Raw genomic sequence first — 23490 nt, forward strand, 5'->3', positions numbered from 1 at the left:
AAAACTATTCTTAATAGATAGATTTTAGTCTACCTCCTTTAACAGGTGGACTATATATCTGATATCAGTAATTCATTATTCAGAAGTAATTGCTACACCTTAGAAAAACATTTGTATACAAATGTGTTATAATGGTGTTATTTCATCTTTTTTGTTAAAAATCAACAATTCCCCTGAGGAGACCAAAATTGACAATGACCTTATCCCACTAACAGGGATTGTCTATGATGCCCTGACGGTGCCTTGATGACTACACTGAGATCATTATTATTAAAATCAGGGAAGTCATTACTGGTGATCAGATGGAGTCAGATGGATGGTGTTGAATTAGTAATGCTTACTGTCTTTCTTCAGTATTTGTTGTGAATATTCTGTTATATTACAACAATGAAAATGTAAAGTTATAGTCCCAATTGTGTGCTTTGTTTTCATTTAGTTAAATTTAGTTTTGTTTTTCAGTGCCACTGCCCACAAGATCAAATGAAATATGCCGTTTGAAAGAAGCCGACTAGTACAGAGCTTTGTTCCCTTTGTAATTACCAGTTACCTATACAACAATATAAACCCCCTCCCATGCCTTCAGGGCTGAATAATACCAGATTCAACTTTTCCTACATTACTCACATGGCCTTAGGCAGTTCAATAAATATGTGCACACATAACAACTGCTCTCTCACAGCTACAAACAACCTAGCCTCTGGTGTCTGTCACAAAACGATGCAACCTGAAGCTGCATCATTCATAATTTAAAAACAACACTGACTTCATAGAATGATTGGTTCTTGAATTTTTCAAATAAGAGCTGAGTTTTATTTCAAAAGTGTTAACTCCTCCTACAAAGAACCTGATGGCAAACATGTTTTTATTATTTATTATATACTGTCCTGATATAATAGATATCCACCTTAAAAAAATGAAGATTAATGTCTCATTTGACACTTAATTAGTTCAGTTAATGAATTGAGTGAAAACTCAAGAGGTTTACTCAGTATGTGGTGTACAATAGCTGCACTCTTCTTCACCATAATTCACCTCACACTATAATCATAATAGTTGAAGAGAAGAGTGCTCACTACTTTGTGACAGACGAGGATGTGCAGTGTGTGATGCTTCAACTGAAAGAAAAAATAAACTACAAAGAAAAAAAAGAGTGTGAACAAAAAGCTTCAGCTTAATTAAAGATATAGCTATTGGGCTGCATTGTTGCAAATCAACCTCTGAGTAGTTCATTGTGACCTGGGTCACAACTGAGTCAGGGTTGGGTCACTGGTGCAGACCCCTGATGCCTGACTAATGAGGCATCTTGGCTTTGTTTTCGTGCTAGAAGTCTTTTATAGCTTAAAGAACAATGAGCCTCCGCCTCAACTTTTCTAAACATAATCACAGACTAAAGGAACCTTGCAGAACCTCTTCTGTCAAACATGTGAAAATGTGACCTACCATAATGGTAGCAACACATTTGTTTCATAGGAACATACAGTGGATGTCACCCACATCTCTATGATAAGAGTAGTTTCATGGTTTATGTTACCGGTTGTAGAACTATTCTTGTTCTGTATTTGTATGAATTTTGGGATGACACACATTTCTTGTGCTTGTGCCAGTTTGGCAGAAAAATCACTTACCTGGTGACATAATCAGTGTTTTTTTTTAATAACTGTACAGTCATTAGTGAATGTTCAAGTAAACACAGTGTGTGGCTGTACAAATGAGTACCTACTGGCACTTTTTAATGAAAATGTGGAGACTGAGAATGTTGGTAATAAATGGACTGAACTGAGACAAAATCTTTTAATATATTCTCCCTCTGGCTCCCACTGATTGGTCAATTTTCAGGATGCCTTTTTATTCCTTCCTAACCTCCTTTGTTTGTGCGTGTATGTGTGTCTACCTGTGGCTGCATTAAAAAGAAAGAAGGGAGATTATCAACAGAACCAGTCGTAATTTGTTTGTTTGACCGCGAGCGGGAAGACTGACCTCAATTATGATTTTTTTTTTTTCTATGGATGAGAAATATTTTATTTTACAGTCGTTCCATTCCACAGGCTTGCTGTTACATGGCTGCAGTATGTGAGCTTGCTATGCTTACAAAGCAGCAATCACTTTTCTGACTTGGCTCCAAAGCTGCTAGTCTCTCTTTTAAAAAAGTTGGAATGAGGGATTTACTTCCAAAAGTGCTGGAGGCTATAACTGCAGCTCTCTGGCAAACAGGATTAGATTTTGCTTTACAGGAAGAGAAATAAATGCCAGAACAGTAAACAGGGTCAACCCACTACACTCAGAGTTCCAGACTCTCCCCTCGGGTACCCGTTTCAAGGTACCGAGGATTAAAACAAACAGACATGAGCACTCATTTGTTCCATCAGCTATTAGCTTGTTGAATAGATAGGTACACGCATTTTGCTGTAGTAATGCTTTACTGTAATGCAATTTACCCTAGACTATAACCCACTGCGATGTGTGTTTGATTATGTCTTTTTTTAAACTTCTGTATTCTTTTTTGTGCTGCCTATTGCTGTGTTGCTCTTGGCCTGCGAAACAATTGCCCTCTGGGATTATAATAAAGTTTAACTTGATCTGTAAATATGCATTTTCATTCAAACAGAGCTGAAGGTGGAAATGGCTCTGATTCAGCATACTCTATTTGTGTTTATTCCAGTGTTAAATCAGCTTATATCATGATTTCATTCATGGCTTTCATATCCCAAACACTAATTCATCACATCACAGCACATTTCCTATAACTACAGACTACTCTTAACACTGCAGCAGCTATTGTTGGTAGTTGGCTATAGTGCTCAAACAACAGATTAATCGATAAGTCTCCTCAAATATGAGTCTTGGTGGCTTTGCTTCTTTTCATACATCGATGATAAACGCTTAAGTGTTCTTTAGCTGTTGGCAAGACAAAGCATCACTGTAGGCTCTGGCAATTTCATAAAAATTTGTCACTTTTGACATTTTAAACAATTAGCTAAGTAATTAATCTAAACAATTACCGGTACATTCATTGATTACAAACAGAACTGTTAGTTCCAGCCGTGGTGTCATAGACACAGAGTACTCTATACAGTTCCGCAGAACTGCAATAAAGAGGCAGCTGGATGATCGTAGTTCAATGTGCCATCTGTAGACAGATACAGCCACTAAGAGGCAAAGAGACTAAAAGTGATAGAGCAGTGAGCTGGTAAGAGAATTAATGTGTGATTCAGCTCTTCTCTGGACCTATGAGGTGCAACACACAAAACAAAACAAATTACTGCAAGTGTTGGTGAGTTACTTGATGCTACTCTTCCTCCCAACAACTGTTACGGTGACCGTGGATTCATTCACTTCAAATCTCACCGTTCACACATACAACTCAGTCCAACTCACTTTGTTGTGTATACCAACATAAGATACACATTTGCTTGGGTAAGTGAATTGTTGCCACTCCACACCCACACAACCCTCTCCTGTGACTGTACATCTCCAAATAACAGCGCACATTACTAACACATGAGAACAAACAGGGCAACCATCAGCATTCAATTAGGCTCTTAATGAACTTGGCCCACCATGGATTCATTTTTCAGCTAAAAAAAGCCATCGGAATAAAATAAACAAAAAAGCACATGAGATACCACCATTACTGCAGCCTTCACAGCCCTGCGCAACATCACCAGGGAACACTCAAGAGTCCTTGCCTGGCTGTGGTGACTTCAGTAAAGTGACAAGTAGACCAAAGGGATATTTTAATTTGGGGCCTAAGAGCAGTACAAGCCTCCTCTTACATTTTTAAAATGAGAGATGAAGTGAAGAGAAGAGAGAGGGTGAGGGTGAAGTGTTGACGTGGCTTGGTTGTGTTAATGTACATGTATGTTGTGTATAAATTGTAGACTGTAACTGCACACATGCTCTGGTGTGAACAGTACTTTGGCATGGGAAACTAACTGTGACCGAGGGGCTGGTAAGTAGAATGAAAAGGAACAGGGTACCCATCTGCTGTGTAGCCAGAGGACAAACATAGGGTGCATCCCAAGTCTCTTAAATTGCATCCAAGTTTCCCTCACTTGTGTCTTAGTTCCTCCCACCGTGGATGCAAGGAGAGAGGCAAGGAAACCAAGTGAGGAGAGAGGAAACGAGGAAATTTGTTTTAAGAGACATGAGACGTCCTCTCCTCTGAAGCGTCATGTGAAGCGACGTCCGTTTCTGATGACGGCGACAGCTGACCACAGCTGGATCAGTTGTCAGTCGGCTTTAACAGCTGTAGAAATCATTTCTACTCGCGTTTATACTATTTATTGATCATTTCCATCTGTATTTTTTGATAACCCTGATAGTGAATTCATCATTCAATAACCCAGAATATGATCAGGGTGTCTTCTGAACACTGGAAAATATGTATTTGGCTAAATGTTTCAGGGCAAATGGAAATGATGTAACTCATATCAAACCCGACACTCAGGAATTTTCAGCTTCACATGTGACTGAATGGAAATGACGGTAAATGATGTAAAATATAAATGTGTTTAACTGTTATTATGGATCAAATTAAAGTCAGGAAGAGTCTGTCTGTCAGAAACAGTTTAATGGAGGAAATAACATCATGAAAAAAAATCTTTCTAATAAATGAAGAAAGTTGTTTATGGTTCTTTTGTTGATCAGACCGACAATTAACAGACTTTTAACTATATGATGAATATATAAATAAACATAAAACTTGGGAGTGATACATTTAAATTGAATCTGTAATCTGTCTCCACTTCAATATGAAACTGCAGTGATGTATCAGATCAGTCTGATCAGCTGCAGCGTCCAATCAATAACTGATATCCAATAAAGGGGCGTGTCGGCCGGTAAAAGACTTCCGTGAAGTCTGCTCTCATGTTTCCTCGCTCCTCGCTCCTCCAAGCAAAATAAGAGACTTGGGACGCTTGTCAAAATGGTGCATCAGGAACAACTTCCAGTTCAGGCGAGGAGCAAGGAGCCATAAAATAAGAGACTTGAGACGTACCCATAGTTACACTCATGCCACCTCAGCCAACACTCAGGATTTAGTTATATGTTACTACCTCTATCATACTGACACAGCTGTCTGTATGAGAGGAAAAATTCCATTTCTCTACACAAACATAACGTATGGTCTCTCCATTCATTTGGAACATAGCTGTGCACAGTGGCACCTGTTTACTATAGTCATTTTACCGTAATGACTATGCAGCAGGTGCCGTAGTCATTGTCTTTGTGCTGGCTGGCCAATTGTTTGTAATTGTTTATTGACAAGAGCAACAGCACCTGTTTTTACAAGGCTGGCCTTAGTATTGGCAGTCGACCACTGTGTTCAAAGTTTAAATGAATAAATCACTTCTTTCAAAGTGCTGTCAACAGACTTTGTGATTTAATGAGATATTGTCATTTAGTGTGTCAGCTTCACAAATAAGGGCCTCTGGATTTGAAGCAATTTTAACTGAGGAGGAAAATAAATGTGTTTTTCATTCATTTCTGTGACTATCTCTGGTTCACAAGGTAAGACTGGTATTGCAAGTGACTTGCAGCCCAGTTTTAAACCAACTTCAACCCCAGAATGCAGTGGATCCAGTATAATTGGTCAGAAAAATGCACATAGGTAAAAATGTGAACGTTTACATAGCCTTGCACGGGCTGTAACTGGGATGGAAATATCCCATTCACTTCGTCCTCAGAGAAATTAGATTAGATACAGAAGGTCATATTTGAGCAAGGTTGACACCTTAACTACGTCAGACTTAGAAAGTGTTTGAGACTATATGTAAAGCAAACAGTGTGAGGCTGTTGAGCTGAAATTGTGTGGCTAAAACCTCCAAGCTTAAAACAAACACTATATAAATTCTGGCAAACTGAATGTCAGTCATAGTGGGATTCTGTGACATTACAACCTTTCTCCTGCAGTGACTAAGACATACAGTGTTGATTGTGCAAGCAGTCTAAGAAGCATAATAAGGATAATGAGGAAGGAGGGAAGGTTCTTCTCACCGGCACTCTGTGGGCTGGTCCAGCTACGAGGACCTCTGCTGCCACTGCAGGACCAACCGCCTGTGCCTCAACCTGCTCCAACAGACAAAGCTGGTGTGTAATGTTGGCCATCTCTTCTTGCAGGCGCTCAGTTTGGACAGTGATCTCTGCAATTTTCTCAGCAGCTGACGCTGTCAGAAATGCTTCTTTGAGATCCACCAGGTGAAGGGTCCTCCTCTCCTCCAGACGCACCAATCTGCGGAGCTCATCGAACTGGTCATTCACGTAGGCCTCCAACTCCTCTGTAGACATCTAAGATAGGTGGATGATGTAAGAAAGACAGGGAGGGAGAGAGGGAGAGTGAATGGATGAGAAAATTTCAGTGGAGGAAGTCAAATAATTACCAAGATGGAAAGAGATACTGAGCCGTCATTCCAAATTAACCTGAATGATCTACTTTAGTGTAGATATGAATCACTAAGATGAACTCTTAAAATAGAGAAGTAGAGACAGACATTGAACACAAAAATGTAAGTGAGTACAAAGTAAGTAAGTAAAAATAGAGATTAGATAACAATAAAATTACAGAAGAACCACGAATTGAACATCCCAAAAGCTGCTTTAATTCCCTACGACACTCAACTGACTATGCATCCTTCAACATGTTGGTTTATTAAACTACAAACAATAACAAAGAGACATGCAGCCCTCATTAATAATAAATTATTAAATTGTTCACAGATATGTTTTGCCATTGTACAGACATGGAATAAAAATCTTGGTCATTTGAAGCCTGCATTGTCTCCTAATTGTTATCTTAAACCACAAAGATAATGTACATCTAAGAATATGTTGGAAATAAACATGGAATAGAAAGAACAAAATGCAACAAATAGACAGAAATAAATACATATGAAATGACCACAGTATAGAGGCCAGACAGAGACCTCAGTCTTTTACTGTGAATATTAATTTGCTAAACCCACTGGTCTTTATCATGCAGTAGCTGATTGATAGCATGAAGAAGATCCCCTGGAGGCACACTCCACGCATCCCATCTGTAGATATAGACCTCAGAGGTTTCTTCTACCAAAGCAAGCCATCTGTTTGACTTTCAAGGCAACTGAACTGCTCAATGAGATACCTTTTTAATCCGTTTCCCTGTTTCCCCACAGAGGATCTCTTTAGCTATGACTCATTACGTTAAAACATCTCAATAAACAAGATGCCTCCCTACAATCCATCCCGCTGAGATGGCCCCACCTCCAACACAGCTGCTGTCAGAAGGTAAAACACCCCAAAGTCCCTTGTCATGATCTCTGCTCCTGACTGTTATAATTGCTTCAATCTACGTACATCAGCTGCTTGGTCTCCCCTCTCCCCTTGAGCAGAACTTAATTCTTTTCCTTTCTATCTATTTTATCTTGTTTCCCCTCAGTCTTGCTCTCTCCACTGAAGCAAGGAATCATCAGTCTTTACTGAGGTTGGCAGAGCCATAGCCCCTAGGGGTCCAAAGTTCTATCATGTATTTGCCATTTCTGCACAAGCAATCAGATTCTCCAAATTGCCCATTAAACCAAACTCAAAAAGTAACATTTTTAATTTACTTTCTTTGTATGAGCAGAGAAAACCATGCACATCATTCATTCTGAATCAGACACAGTGTTCACATTTAATTGGAACACAAAGAGTCGTTTTCTCATTTTGCTTCACCAGAATCAATGCCCTAAATACATATCTGTTGGTTAAGAAACAATAGATTACAGCTGTGTTGCACAAGCAACATGTTTTATTCCCTGTCCATAGACACTTTTTATGGAATGACGTTGTTCTATTTTATCACACAGTGCAATAGGAGGAACCGCTCAAACACAATAAATCCTACAAAATTGCAATATATATGCTGATTAAATCTTCCAGAAGAATGATCATTTTTAACACGAGCAGTGAGCATTTAAAGGGGACCTATTATGCTCATTTCCAGCTCTATATTTTTATTCTGGGACTTCACTAGAGTAGCTTTGCATGATTCACAGTTCAAAAAACTCCTTATTTATCTTATACTGGCTGTTTATGAAGCCCCTCGGTTCAGCCTCTGTCTCTAACAGGTAGTCTTAGCTCCTATGAGCCCACTCTGTTCTGACTGGCAAGCTTTCCTATCCTTGGTTTCCTTGGTTTCCTTTCCAAACCTGCAGTTTGTGAATGCATATACATTAGCCAAATTGAATATATCTGTTTGTCAAATAATATTCATGAAATCATTCAGCTGACAGTAGAAGTAATTTCTTCATTAGCTAAATCCGGGTCAGGCATAGCATTAGTATTCAACTATCATCATGAATACTGAAGAAATGTTACATTTTATCCATTTCTTTTAGATGGCTAGTCTATCAATTAGTTAAAGCAAGTCTATATACTGTAGCTATTGAAGTAAGAAATTATATAATCTTCCTCTTGCTAATGAAAAGTTGAATTTATCAATAAAAAGTAATTTTGAAACCAAGTTTTCTAACATTAGCAAATGTTAGCAAACATTACATAGATATGGTTTTGTACTTACATTTCAGTCAGTTTGCTGACTTTATGTGGTATGAGATCAAATTTGCAACTAAGTCATTCAGTACATATTAATTAAATAATTAAAAGAAAATCTGGATCTGCATATTTTGTTCTTTTGTGGTCACAACAAGTTTCAGAGAATGTAAATGCACATCAAAAGAAAGCAGTTAGAATAAATCATAAAGAACTTGCTTCCCAAGAGAGAAGCTACGATATGAATGGGGCAGACAGCATTGTAACATAAAACTTATTGTCTATCTTATCTGTCATCAATCTGACACATTCCTTCACCACATCTTCCAATCTCCAGGACCTCCATAAAGCCCCCTGCCCTCTCATCGAGTCCCCTTGGCCTCAGTGGCAGATGGGAGCCATGAACCCAGATCAGTGCCCTTTGTGTTTGTTGAGCCGGAGCCCTCTGCCCTTAGACCTTTTACTCGGTGACAGAGTTTCTCTGAGAATTTGTCCTGCTAGCGAAGAAGAAGCATTCATGCGTGCTAATCTTCATTTGCATTGCTGCAAGCTGAGGCCACGAAATGAACCCTCAGGAGAGACAGCGGTACACTGCTTACAAGGGCAGACTTGGAGTAAGGACGGGGGGTGAGAGAGAGTACAGGCAGAGGTAGGACATCAGGCTAGCAGATTAAGAAAGCTAATTTATTTTTCAAGCAAAGTTAAGACATTAGGTAAGAAGATTAGGTGAGCTAAAATCTTAAGTCATGTTTCTAACATGCGTTGTATTAGAATGTTTCTTATCTGAGAAATTCAGGTGTGATGGTAATAAAAGCAAATGAAAGACTAAAAAGGCCTTTGTCAGTACAGACCCAGTCATGCCTAAGTGGTCAACTTGAAGTTCACCTTGATAGTATTACTTTATGTGCAATTAATGGGAGTTGTGAAAGGTGAACTGAAAGTTGAAATTCCAAGGGAAAAAAAGGCTGCTTGTGACTGAAAATGTCTCTTCAGACACAGAGAGCTAGGATCTGTGGTTTGCTAAAAATGGAAAACTTCTTAAACATTCCACTAACACCTCACATGATTACAATATAGCAAGACACTCAAATAGAATTAACTTCACACACTACTGTTCTTTGTGACTGGCTACAAAAAGAGGTTGTGCTACTCATTAGTGCTAATGAAAAAAAAATGCAGAACAAGAACCAAAGCCCTTGGGAGTGAAAATAGATCAGTGATCAGTGTAGAAAAAAAAACTACAAAAACAATGTGTCGCCTTACTTTGCTGAGACATCAGGACACACTACAGTGGAAAAAAACTGAAGTAAACAGAAAATGCCTCACAACAAAATATCAAAGTAGTCTTAGCTTTAATCTTAACCTCTAACTGCACAGACACTTCAGTAGGTCCATTATTACCCATGTATTTTGTGGGAAAATGCATCTTAATTTCTAATGAACTGCCAGAGCAAATACCAAACGTGTTATTCTGAATTACTGAAGAATATGACATCTAGGACTTACTAGTTGATGTAATGTTGCAGGCAAAATGACGGCTTTTTTCATTTGAATATTTCCCTCAATTCGAGTGTCCTGTAGCTTCATTAAAATGATTAAAAAAATACAGATACAGAAAAGAGAAAAAGGAAAACATTGATGCTTCTTAAGGGGAATATTGGGAGTTCAAAGAGTTCAAGTGGTTAACTTTCTTCAGTGCTCTCACAATCAAATCAGAGCCCCACCTGCTGCTTATGCAGAGGACTGTTTTGTGTGATGCTTTTTTAAAAAGGCCTAAAAAGCATTAATAGAACATTAAGAGTAAATGGATTTGAACTGTCCTTGCCCTTGGCAATAGTGGCCCTGTTCCAAGTGAATACTCTCTCTAGCTCATGCTCTATTTTATCTCTTACAGAAATTAGATTCTCCAATTTAGTCTCAAACACAACACAGAAATACATAGAAAGTTAATCTGGAAAAACACCAGCTCTTCAAAAGTCATATAGAGTAATATAAAATGGAGAAGTACAGGAAGTAAAAAGAGGGAACGGCAAAATGAGACAGAGGGCCTTTGGTTTTATAATAACAGAGTTTCAATATCCAGCACCTTTTTATTGGTTCTAAGTAAGGCAATGTCAGCCAAGCAACTTTCTGGGGAATGATACCGAGTAATTCAATTAAATTTCTGTGAGCAGAGATAGAAAGGGAATGACAGACTTAAAGAGCAATACGAGAAGGGGGTAGGAGAGGAAGAAGAGGAAAAGGGATGAAGTAGAGGATGAATAAACCTAACAACAGAAGCCACGTCTTTTCATTCCTCTCCCCGTCTGTTCCTCAGCCTCGGCTCCCTAAGACAGCTTTAATGTGTCTGCTGCTCTTGTAGATTTTATGAGGCAGGGAAAATGGATGTAGCCACTGCACAGCACACACACATACATTTGTGACTGGGCTGATGTTGCCGTGCTGCTGCTTCCAGATATCGGACTCCTCTCTCTCTGTCGCTGCAGAGAGCGTCTGCGTGTGCCTCGAGACGACACCCTGCGCAGCGGAAAGTGAGTAAATAAAACATGAGAGCCCGGTAAATATGCTGACTACCTTCTGTCCTGGTCTGAAGCCACAACATGATTCACATGTCATTTCCATACTCTCTCTGACGATAGGTAACACTAGCTGATTTGCTGAATGACAGACAGCCATCCAGGCCCCCCATGTTACGTTATGCCTCTGGTCCCTCATTAATATGTATGCAGACTCATCACTGTTTTTTGCATTATGTTCCATTCCCCTGTGGGGGATGGAGATATGAGCTTTGAGAGATTAAAATCCCCACACCTGGGGCAAAGTACATAATTATGCAAGCTACTGTAGATTTAATAAGCAAACACCAGCTAAGGGTTAAAATTTTTACACCCACCCCTCACCTCCACACTGACAGCCTCTCACATCTCTTCGTCTCTCAAGTCTTTTAGGATGTCAATACCATACAATTTAACCTCCTCCAACTTCTGTCTATCTTTTTCACTCTTTGCCTCTGTCTCTCTCTCTCTCACACACACACAACTTTCCTCACCAGCAGCAGTCACTCTGATGGTTGCCTGTCATGCATAATAAGAAACACTGACATTTGAGAGAGCAGAGAGGACACGCTGACAAATCCGCATACTGTAATGGTCTCTAACACAGTGCCCTGTGAGTGAGCAGGTAAGTGGTTTTCACCGAGCACACCACGCCTCTACTGTGGAACAGCAGAAGACTTAATGTGTAGAAAGTCCTTGGGGCAGCGTTGATATTTCAGTATGATAATAGACATGAACTTGGCTGGGGTGCCGGCTGCCAGCAAAAGTGTTGCCTCTCACAGGCCAGTCAAATTAACCTTCTACATTATGCCACTGTGCTTAGGTCATACCTCTGCAGGTATTGAGCAATGCTCCTGTGTGCCACGGCTCTCCAATGGGTTCAGACACAGATATATAGGCAGAGTATAAGGCGGATTTGAGGCTGCAGGGGTGGCTGAGAGAGCAGGTGCAGTTGCTGTCAATGGTAAATAATAGCTGAGACCAACTGTAGCTGTACATCCGTGCTCCTGCCGCTTACTGTTACATCTCTCACTGTGCAACACGTAACAGTCGGTGGTCAGGTTTTATTTTCACTGGCAGAACATGCCCCTACTGTGGCATCTGTAATGGAAATACAGCCACTGTTTTCAAGGTTGGCTTGTCATGAAAATTCAACTTCACCAGCTTTTGTTTAGGTTGATATCAAGAGAAAGGTTACAGGATGCAATGAGCACTGTGATGAAGGTTAACCAAAAGGTCTGAAATAAGGTTGTGATCATCATTTCAGATTGTGACCCTTCTTTCACAACCTCATTTCCTATGAGTGACTGGGACAATCTGAGTGGCACAAACAAATCAATGTAACTCAGTAAAGGTGCTTTGAGATAGTGAGTGGTTTCTACAGCACCTGCCACTGGGCAATGTCGGTATTTTGAACGGGCAGGCCATACACTACAGGTTGATACTATCTCACTTCTGCAATCTCATCACATAGCTAAGTATAGCACGTTGAACCTTAAAAAAGAGGAAATGGTTATCAATATGACACGATTAATATAGCAACTTCTGCTGACTAAAGTCATACAGCGAATGTTGCCTTTTGGCCCAGACCAGAAAATCAAACTTTGAAGCTGACGTTACTCCAAGACCATTTCATTTTTACTGATACGTCTGTTGCTGGTGAAGAGGTGTATAATTCAGGAAACTCAGACACCAGTAGTATTAGGTCCTGTATCGTTTTCCTTGCTATAATTTCCGTGGTTGCCATGGTCACACGGTGAGTCATGATGACAAGCTGAAAACATTGAACTAACATCGCCTCAGACGGTGGCGGCAAATCGGAGGGCGCATTTAGAGGAGCGGCAGTCGCACTCTCTCTCTCCTTGCTGCTGCTGTTACATTTACATCGGAAACAATAGAGGCTGCTGCGGAAAGTGCTTGCTGTCTGAAAGAACCTTAACTACCATGGAGTCTGATTTTGAACAGGGCACCACTAATCAGATGCTACGGCTCAACTGCCATCAGTACAAAACTGAGGTCAACCGCGCTGATATGAGTATAAAGGGATGTGTGAGAGGATTTACAGAGTGAAATAAATATACAGCAGTCCTGTAATAAACGCTAATGTTGTGAATGTTAGTGTTGATTCCTATCTATGGTCATTGTTAAGGGTGTAATCTGTATTAGTGTCATATCGGACTGCATTAAATCAAAAGGTGTTTTTAATACCTTCTCACTTATTTATATGGAAGGTACAAGAAATATTAAAAACAATTTAACACTGTGTATAGTACACCAAATCTACCCTCTAAACCCTAGACTGAATACAAGGATTTTTTGTCAACAAGGGTTTAAAAACTAAAGCCACTAGAGGAAATTAAGTGCTCAGTATTGCTTTCTATTTTATATATGACAATGCCTAAATCACAGTCACTTTGAAAATACAACCTCTGACTGAGTGCAGAAGTGCTGAGTCAAAAAAGTGACATCAACTGGAGCCTGAAAATGACATGACTCAGTAATCACACAATGATGCCGTCACTCCTAAGCTTCAAGTAGAATTACATCTGCAGAAATAGGCGAGATCTGTCATCTGTGAATGGGGCGGCATGATGAATATATGGATTGAAATAGTTGGCTCTCATGTTTACTACCCAATGCCTTTATGACATAATCTCCTTTTAATCCCTCTTTATCTCATTCTAGACTCTTATGTCTCCACCGCTGCAGTGTCTATACTGCTGCAGTGCTTACTGCTTTACCTACTGAATTAGAAATGAGTAATAGCTTTTTTTTGCTCTATATGGCTTGAAACCAGGATCAGCCAATGTTTTTTGGTAAAACCTTACCAAAAACCTACACAACTAACAAAATGCAATAATACTATAGGCATAACCTAGCCATTTGAGAAAAATTCATGTTTTGCCTTTTCAAATTATATCAAAACTATGGCAGATAATATTGTCTTTAAATTAGATTATAAGCAATCCCTACAGGACTTGGTAGTTAGGAAAGTCCTTGACTGGGGCAACTGAAATATAGAACTGATTTAAAATACAGAATTGGATTCTGCAGGGCTGCAATGTTAATTTCTCAGGCTGACTTGAGATTGCTTGGCCTAATTATGTACACAGATATGACTCAAATTCAACCAATATTTCCCTTAGCTGCACACAAACCTAGAATCCATAGTAACAAACCCTAAAGCAACTAATATTGTATAATTCTAACTGTTCATGAACTACGGAGCAAGTGCACAGCGATAGCAGCTTCCCATATTTATGTTTTATGTGTTCTTTGCAGCCATTATATTCACTGTACTTCTTCAGCTTTGTCTATCATGGCTGCACTGAGATATATCTCAGTAAAAGGTCATCAGCAAGTTCAATACAACCATATAATGAATAGCAATGCAATCTGAACACAGTACGCTGTCATTACCGCAAGGAGGTCAAATCCACCTTTTATTGCTGCAGAGAAATTCTCATTTCATTTGATAAGAGTTGGCTGGAGCTCATTACTAAATGAGAATAGTACAAGAGCAAATCTTTTTTAAGAGATTTTCTAAAATTGCCCCCATGACTCACTTTCGCCTTCGACTCGGTGTTCTGTATGCAGGAGATTGGACTCACCTCAGGGTTGGTCCACTTGGTCTTGATCTTCTCAGCCATCTGTTGTGTACAGCCCAGCAGGTCATAACCCTGCCTGTTCTACAAGTGGAGCAGACAAACAAACGGTAAACAGAGAGTATGCCAACACATAAAATGTAACACTTACACCAAGATTGAAGTACACCACACTTCCTTATGCTTTACTGATTAGTTTGTAAGCCTATACAGTGAAGGGATGGGCACATTGATGGACATAAATATTACAATATCTTTGATCGAACCAACATCTCAGTATGAATAACTTCAAAATATTTTTTATGATACTTTAAGAATATGTTGACCAAGGTACACTGTGAACAGGCCACAGTTTGACACATTAAGCCTGACAATCTACATTTGCCTGGTCCAGACCTTTGAATCCACCCAATCCATCGAGTTAAAGTGTAACAAGTTGATATCACAACAACTGCTACATGCAAGGGGGAATCATATCGCTACTCCCAGAGAAAGGATTCATTCACATGAATGAGCTGGCACAGGAAGCAGGATAAAAACTAGACATGGTTTAGAGTAAATAATGTGGCCCTGGGCTGTGTATATGTGTGTGACCCCCTTTGTTTCTCGTCAATCCATATGTTGCCCTGATGTAAGAGTAAGCCAGTGAAGTGTGCCGCGGTGCATAGCACCATGTGGTCTACTTTTGTTTTTCAGCTGTATAGCCACAGGGCAAAGGACAACGCTGTGTTTCTACAAACTACAGTCAGCACACGATGAGGGTCATTACTACTGTAGACAAATGCATTGGCTTTGTTGTACGATTTTTGAATGAAACTCTTCCTCTTCACAAACAAAACCCCTGACTCTTCAAATTATTTATCCAAAACTAAATCCCAGGTTTGTGATCTGTGTCACATCCCTGTTACTTGGTCATCTGCACAATAGCACAGTCTGAATGTGTTCAGTGTGCTGAAAACATCTGACTGTAAATGGGACTATAATCATCACAAACACTATGCTCTGCAGAACTGATCCCGTTGAACTGATTTCGAGTTATTCTCAAAATCCGGCACAACATTAGCTCAGCTTACTGGACCAACTGTAATACTGCACTGAACGACTGGTGACTCACTGGACCTACTAAAATCGGCTGAAGCAAAAAGCCGTCAGGGGAATGAAGAAAGGATGAAGCCATAACTGGCGCCAAAAGCCGAATGGACACAGGAATATATTCATGATGTTTGATTTCCTTTTCACAGTTTTCATAGAAATTATTTGCATTGCTGTATATTTGAATCAATCTGTTAATGATGTCATATGGCTAATCATTAGACATTGTTATGTTTAAAATAATACACAGAACGCTTACAGAGCCCTAGTGAGTTGACTTAAAGACTAGAGGGCCTACAGCTATTGGCATACTACTTAATACTGAATTAGAAATGCAAATCAGATAGGCAACGCTCTGAATACATTATGTTATACATTACCCAGCTGTAGATATGATAGAGTATGTATGTATATACAGTATAGGAAAAACAGTGAACCACACAGTGGCATTCTGTTGTATACTATAAGCCTGTCATGTTCTTAGTGTGCGATTCACCTTCTGCCAGACGTAGGCCTCATGTAGGGTGATAATCTCGTGCTCACGGTGCTCACCCTGTACAGCACACACTACGCAGATAATCTTCTCGTCTGGTTTACAGTAGAGGGAGCCTTCCTGCCCATGCTCCTTGCAACGCAGTCTCTCCACAGTCACAGTGTCCCTTTTCCCGGCCTCTCCAGCAGCCATGGCCTCCTGCCCTGCCTCTGCACCCTCTGCTCCCTCACCCAACTCAGCGTCCAGCGGCATACCATTCTTGGCTCCCTCTCCTTCCTCAGCATCACCACTCTCATCCGCACCAGCCATCGCCACTCCTCTCAGTGCTGCTATCGCCTGATTCACACCCATGTCAGCTCCCCTCTCCGCCCCATCCTCATCCTCGGCTCCACCTGCAACTCTGGGGTCTCCATTTGAGCCAAGATCATTTGCTTGTGTCCCCTCGTGGTTGTAAGGCGTTAGCGGGTGATGTGTGCTGCTGGCGTGTTTGTCAGCATGGAGAGGGCAGAAGGCGAAGCTGCAGGTGTGGCACACTTGCGTGGCTGGTTGGGCTTCATCGGGCTCGCACGCATCACACGATCCGTCCATCTGCGGCAGCTCCTCCCGTTTCAGCCCCATGCCTCCTTCCTGGGTTTCCCCTTTGTGGTCCATGGTGGCTGCTGAAAGTAATTCTGGGGATCAGAGGAGTAAGTCTTTTAGGGGACACATAGAGTAGAGGACAGGTTATTAATAGCTGTGACCTTCTGTGAAAGGTTCTCATATTTGCACGGGGGAAAGTCCAAGATTCTCAGGACTAATCCCCTCTGATATAATATTCCCATAACAGATGATGTAGGGAGGGCGCCAAAGTCCACAGTAAACAACATCCGGAGCAACACTATCACACAAAAACGCATCACTCTACAACAGACGCGAGAAAACAGGAACTGAACACTGAACTGTCTTTGTGTACAAACACACTCGCTTTGTTTAATGACTCACAAGCACAAAGTGCTGGGTGTGTGCGCCCGTACCCTCAGCATGTTCTCTCACCTCCCCCTGATACACAATATCTTTTTACCCTCTCGCCCTCCTTTCAGTCCACTCTGCGGGAGTGAAGCCGAAAGACTGGAGAGACCCGCTGCATGCCTGTGCACAGAGCTCTGTTTGTGTACTCTTTACCCACTGCTGACACACAAACAACCGGTTAGAAAAAAAGTGCTGTAATGCAGAGAAAACTCCCCCTCATCCCCTCTTTCAACACCCCTGCTCTGCTATTTCCCTGTATCTGACTCACACAAACATACACACACATACACACGCAGGCATTTTCTTCCTCATCCTGTGGGGCTTGACAGTTTGCAGCTCACTGCAGTGTGTACTTACTCGTCTTTGTCTTCCTCTCGCCCCTCTGTTTTGTTTTTGTTTTTCTGTCTAGGGCTTGTTTTTAAGACACTATGGAGTCAGTAGAGGTGTTAGCTTGACTGCTAACTTCCTTAGCACAGCCGTTGTGCTTTAAAATAAATTACTGAGCTGTCGACTGATCCACTTTCACTTTACAGTAGAAGAGGGGGATCCAGCTCCAACCCGACAACGTTTACTTCCTTATTTTCATCTGCTGCTGCCTGTTTTTTTTCACCACTTCCTGCTTGTAGTCTTCTGTATGTGTGTCATGGATATAGGTGTGTGTGTATGTGTGAACGGCAGAGACACGCAGAGGTTGAAGAGAGAAAACTCGCTTGACAACAACAACAAAGAGTACAACTCAAAACCTGACGTATGAGGAAATAAAGGATTCGCACAGTTGTAACGTTAAAATAAATCTTGTGTTATTAGCTACTTGTTTTGAATTGCAGAGGCATAAGGCTGTAAGTGTGTCACTATTTGCTGAACTTACCCCACAACTGCGCAAAGTGACTTATGCAGGGTAATGCTGCATTCAAGTGCTCCTCGGATGGTCCCATTTCCGGAGTCGGGAAGTCGTTCTTTCGACTTCGGTGTGTTCATGAGCTCTTAAGCCGTAATGTGGAAACAATGTGGACGCTAAAAAGAAGATGTATTTTGTCCCAGTCTTGTTGCTGCACCATTACATTCCCTAAACCTACTAAAATATTGCTTTACCTGACTGAATGAGTAAAACGTTTCTTGCCATCAACCAAACATTTACTTTTGTCCCCCACGTTTCTGATATCAACTTTCCGCAAGTCGTGTACCAAAATTTTCACTTCACAAATTATTGCTCCGATTTGAGGGGGCGTGCGCGTGAATTTTCCCAAGCTTAAATTCATTTTTCCGATTATTCTGACGGGACATGAATGCCACATAATAACAGGCCAATCAGCAGCTCGATAAGTGTCTCGTGCCTTCGTGTTGCCTCTTTATATACAGTCTATGGTCGCCTCTGATAATAATTTTCTCTTAAATAGAAATAACCTCCATAATCTTCTCATTGTTTGAAAACAGTTAAGACATTATCAAAAATATTATGTCCAGTGTGCATATAAGTAGATGTGTATGCTTTTTTAAATATGTACTACCTTTTTCCTCTGTCTTTATTGAACCAATTCAAAATACAATAAATAAATAAACAGAGAAAAATATTTTCCAGAGTTTTATTACTGCATTAAAAGAGGAGAGCACAATACAAGATTAAACATTTCACAGTGTATATACCTTGCCAAAATTTAAACAAAGGTTTTGGATTCTTCTCTACTAGAAAATTGTTATGGTCTGCCACGGTTACTTGCCATATTTACATCAGACCTGCAGAATTTTTCCAAGCTATAGACTTTGAGATTCCAAGTGCAAATATGCTTTACATGTGATTGTAAATTTATTGCACTGAAAAGTCATACAGTGCACCTGCAACCTTGCCTTTTGTTGTGTTGTTGGACACATGTATGCACATGGTTTTACCTAAACCATTTTATTCTGACTTCAGCTGGTCATATCTGCTAAAGTGTTGGATATCAAGTGTGCAAAGCTGCCTACTCCTGTTGTTTCTTTTTATAGCACAAATTTGTAGCCCAACCTACTGAGGGAACCTGGTCTCACTCATTGCACAGTTTAAACAGCTTTGAATGCAAATGTCCCACTAAGAACTAAGTAATTTAGGAGCATGAGCAGTATTCAGAGACCTGAGATATTGGTGTTGTGAACAGTAATTTGCTTATGAGACTTGATTTGGACTTGACTGGACTTGAAGTGATACTTAATCTGATTTGAGACTTTTCCCAAAAGAATTTAAAAAAAAAAAAGCTCTGATTGACATGCCTTCAAAAATGAGGTGTTGTCAGATGACCAGTTAGGTTTTTCCAAATCAGTCTTCTGTTTATGTTTGACATAAACAGTGGTTTATCTCTAAATTAAAAATATAAGATTTAAAATAAATATAATCATGGGATGCAAAAGCCTCAGATGTAAAAATAACAATGGCAATAACTGGGTTCTGGGGATGAGATGGTTTCCTTATGGTTTTGGAAAGTGAACAAAAGCAATACATGCTCATATCACACAATGTAATCTTATTTTTCCAATGAGCATTTAAGTGATGTTAAAACAAGTGCATGTTATTGGTTCTGCATAAATTTATGAGAAATTACAACAAAGAGGTGACAGTTTGGAACCGAATGAAGATGTATTTATTATCTATATACAGGAAAATTTAGGAATGCTTCTGCTGGAAGAGTAAACAAAATGTGTATTTTAACACTGGCACTAACGGAAATTTCTAATTATGATGTTGATAATGCTTTCCCCTTCTGTTCACGTCCTTACCCTCCATAAACCAGCACTGAGGGACAATGGAACAGGATTAGAGGTCTGGAGAGAGAGACAAAGAGATGAGGAAAAACAAGCTGTTCTCTGTAGAGAGATCTAAAGAGGCTATTGAGCTGGGCTTCATACCAGCAGTATTTGGCAAATAATTGTTGACTGTTACTCTGATTTGAGTGGCACGCCATAAATAACCATAAACCGCGGTCCAAGGAAGCCTTGAGCATCCACTCGATATGGATGATGGCGCTGCTTTTGCCAAAGTTTATGAGCTGTTTTGAAGAGGTTTGCTCTTATGGAAAGATTGCCAAAAGACAAGATTTATTATAAGACTGTAAACAGAAAGGATGACTCAATGAAAACATATGTCACTGGCAAAATCAAATTTGCCTTGGCATGAGACTTGCTTAAGCCATACTAATGTAATGACTAAAAATGTTTCCAGAGGACATTTAATTGTAACAGATGTCATGGTTGTGATTAGAGTTGTAGTTGGAATCCAGAGCACACATTGTTTTACCACACACATCACAGCAAGATCACATCCAACCATTGTCAGCTGTTGTACCACACTAAATGGTCAGTGTGATGCTAAACTTTCACCTGACTTATTTTAAAATCTTCCACTGCATTAAACTCTGCTGAACAGAGAAAGGCAGCATCATCTTGAACACTGCATTAAATTGGAAACAATTAAAAGGCTCATTGACTTGCAGTTCATTAAAGAAGCACCCAATATAAATACAATATGTGGCTACTGATAGGAACATTGACTTTTTCCTTCTCTACCCGGGAATTGCAGAGAAAATGTGACATGCAATAGGAGCTAAATTTGTTTACCAAAATTGTGTTTCTACAGCTGAGAAAAGCCTGTGCATGGAAGCTGGCAACACAAAGAACATCAAGCTCTCAGAAATGCTAGCCAAGAGTAACGAGGGGAGCTTTGGCAGACAAGCAGAGCAGACAGAAAACACTTACCTAATGCCTCAGTTTTAACATTGTTTTATTGGCTTGAGGTCAGCTGTTCGTCTCAAGATAGAATGTCCTTTAACAGCGCTGTCAAAGGAACACTTCTTGGAGTGAGTTAGCTCTCTCTCTCTTACTCTCTCCCCCCTTTATCTGTTGATATTTTATTCTGTCTCCCAGCTCCTCATTTGCCTTCTGCATCATTCTGCTCTTGACTTTTCCACAACACCCCCAGCCTGTCATAGCTGTGAATCATAAAACAGAATCAACATGCTGTTTTGCAAGGTTGTTTGTGGATTCTTGAACTCATGTCTCAAGAAGTAAGATGACTAAATTTCACTGACTAACCCCTTCAAATTGGGAACATGGACTTAAGTCAAGAGTAATGGGTGTATTAGTAATCCTACTGAGTGAGATAGCCCCCATATAGTGCTGCAATTCCCCTTTAATGTTTGTTTTATGTGTGCGTGTCTGTATGTAGGGCATGGTAGGGGAAGGACAGCCGTCAAGACAGATCAGAGGCAATGAACAGTGAGATACAGGTGAGGGAAGAGGGAAAAAAAGTACAATTTGTGCAGGGAGGGCGCATATGAAGGACAGAGATAAAGAGTGTTTTTTCCAAAAATCTTGTCATCCAAAACATTGCAAGATCAAGATCTTACAGTATTCTCCCAAGAATATAAATATGTACCCACAGCACAATCAGTGCTTGAATCTGAAGGAAAACTATGTTATATACAGTATGTGCAACCTTCTCTAATGCCTATCAAAATAGGTTGTTTAGGATTTTAAGCCAATTAGGCTAAACTTCCATTGTTTTTGCTTGAGACAGATATAATAAAAACTTAGCTTGCACTCATAATTACATGAGTATGAAACGAAAACTTGACAGAAATGGTCCAAATTGGTAACATGAAAGTACATATACACCCTTATTTTTATAAGAAACCACTGAAGTATGCTTAGATTTATGAATTTATTTATAAGCATATTTGTCAATAAGGGCTTTCTAAAATTTGATGAAACTCAGCATACCTCTTTTGCCCTTGAGGCACAATTTCTCATCATTAAGCCAGGTTCTGGTATTCATCATTAAGCCAACTTCTTGCTCCAAGAAATAGTTAGAAATGACCTGCTTCCCTACCTGTATTTAATTCCTATTCAGGGTCACGGGGTTGGAATCTATCCCAGCATGCATCCCAGCCTACTTGTTCAATAACAGGCCCATAACTTTTTCCTAGTGATTCTTTAATCATACAGCATATGTTAATCAATGATCAGGCACTATCAGGGTAAATTATAAACCAGTACAGTTGTTTGTGATCTGATTACATACATACATGCATACTCTTCCTAAAGTTCCTATTTCTACTTTCCCCCACATAATGTAAACTGTCAATGCCTGTCTCAGAGCTACGGTCATCCATTTCTAAATTGTTATATTGCAGCCTTTATTTCACATTCTGTCGAATGGACTCTCTAATTAATACATCCAGAATGCATCATCATATATATCACACAAAGTACCAACTCATTACTGTCTGCTGCCAAAGGGATATCTGGACTAATCTCTCTTTGTCTCGCCCTGCTCTCTCTCTCTCTTTCAGCGAGTAGGAGAAAAACATATTTTGAAAACTCCCTCATGAAAATAGACAGAGAGGATAGAGGCTAAGAAGAATACCACCTCCCATGATGGTGGTAAGGTGAATCTGAGTTGAGCTTTGAAAAATAGAGTGTGCACTCACAAGTGTGTGTGTGTGTGTGTGTGTGCTCTCACACTTCCAGCATTATTGTAATTTAGACCTTTAGGACTTTTTTTTTTTCTCTGAATTGATAGAATTTTGCTGGTCCCTGCTTCTCCGAGGGGCTGCAGATAGGATTCTGGGTCCAAATTTAAGGAGTGAATATGGTAAAAGTTTTCTTATAAGGATACAAAAGGTAACAAGGTGTGTGTGTAAATGCATTACTAAATTCTGACATTATGACTCAATATAGCCCTTCGCAGATGGTGATACCACATTATTCACAGTCTTCTCTTGACCTCTGTAAGGGCATTATGAGTTACAAAATCTCTTTATGGCCCTCTCCCCTATTCCCTAGAAACACAGAATCAATACTGAGCTTTGGGGCAGCGGCTTTCCATCAATAAGTCATTTAATCAATGATCCCACAAGAGTGCTCCCTCATGTCTGTCTTTATAAACCCAGGTTCTACCTTAGACTAGATTACTAAAAGCAAATGGACAGAAAAAAGAAGAGTAAATCGCTGGGTTATCTGAAACAAACTATTCAATTCTGACTCTTTGGGCTTGTGTGTATTAGAAATCAAACAGCTTTAATTGTGATCACCCAGTGATTTCTTACACTCAGATGATCTCTCTTCTTGTCCGTCCAGTGCGTCCCCAGATCCCAGCAATGAAACTATCGAATAAAATATTCTATCTGAAGATTGCCAGAACTATAAAACCATGAAGCAGGTTGTTAAAAATATTTTAGAAGACCAATAAGGAAAAGTAATAATT

General features: G+C 40.0%; 1 protein-coding gene across 4 annotated transcripts in view; it reads right to left on the reverse strand.

Moving 5' to 3' along the window:
• The window catches only part of trim44 (tripartite motif containing 44), a 48540-nt gene extending 30122 nt beyond the window's left edge, over nt 1–18418 (reverse strand). The window contains exons 1-4 of one of the 4 annotated variants that reach the window (XM_044356736.1): nt 18127–18418; nt 16254–16921; nt 14672–14749; nt 5995–6285 (exon numbers count right to left, since the gene is read on the reverse strand). In XM_044356736.1, the coding sequence (XP_044212671.1) occupies nt 5995–6285; nt 14672–14749; nt 16254–16921; nt 18127–18193 (1104 nt within the window). In that variant the 5' untranslated portion in view covers nt 18194–18418. The other 3 variants (XM_044356739.1, XM_044356737.1, XM_044356738.1) reach the window with 3 other exon arrangements.
• Nucleotides 18419–23490: the final 5072 nt, after the last annotated feature.

The sequence above is a fragment of the Thunnus albacares genome, chromosome 7 (genome assembly GCF_914725855.1).
Source record: "Thunnus albacares chromosome 7, fThuAlb1.1, whole genome shotgun sequence".
Lineage (NCBI taxonomy): Eukaryota > Metazoa > Chordata > Actinopteri > Scombriformes > Scombridae > Thunnus > Thunnus albacares.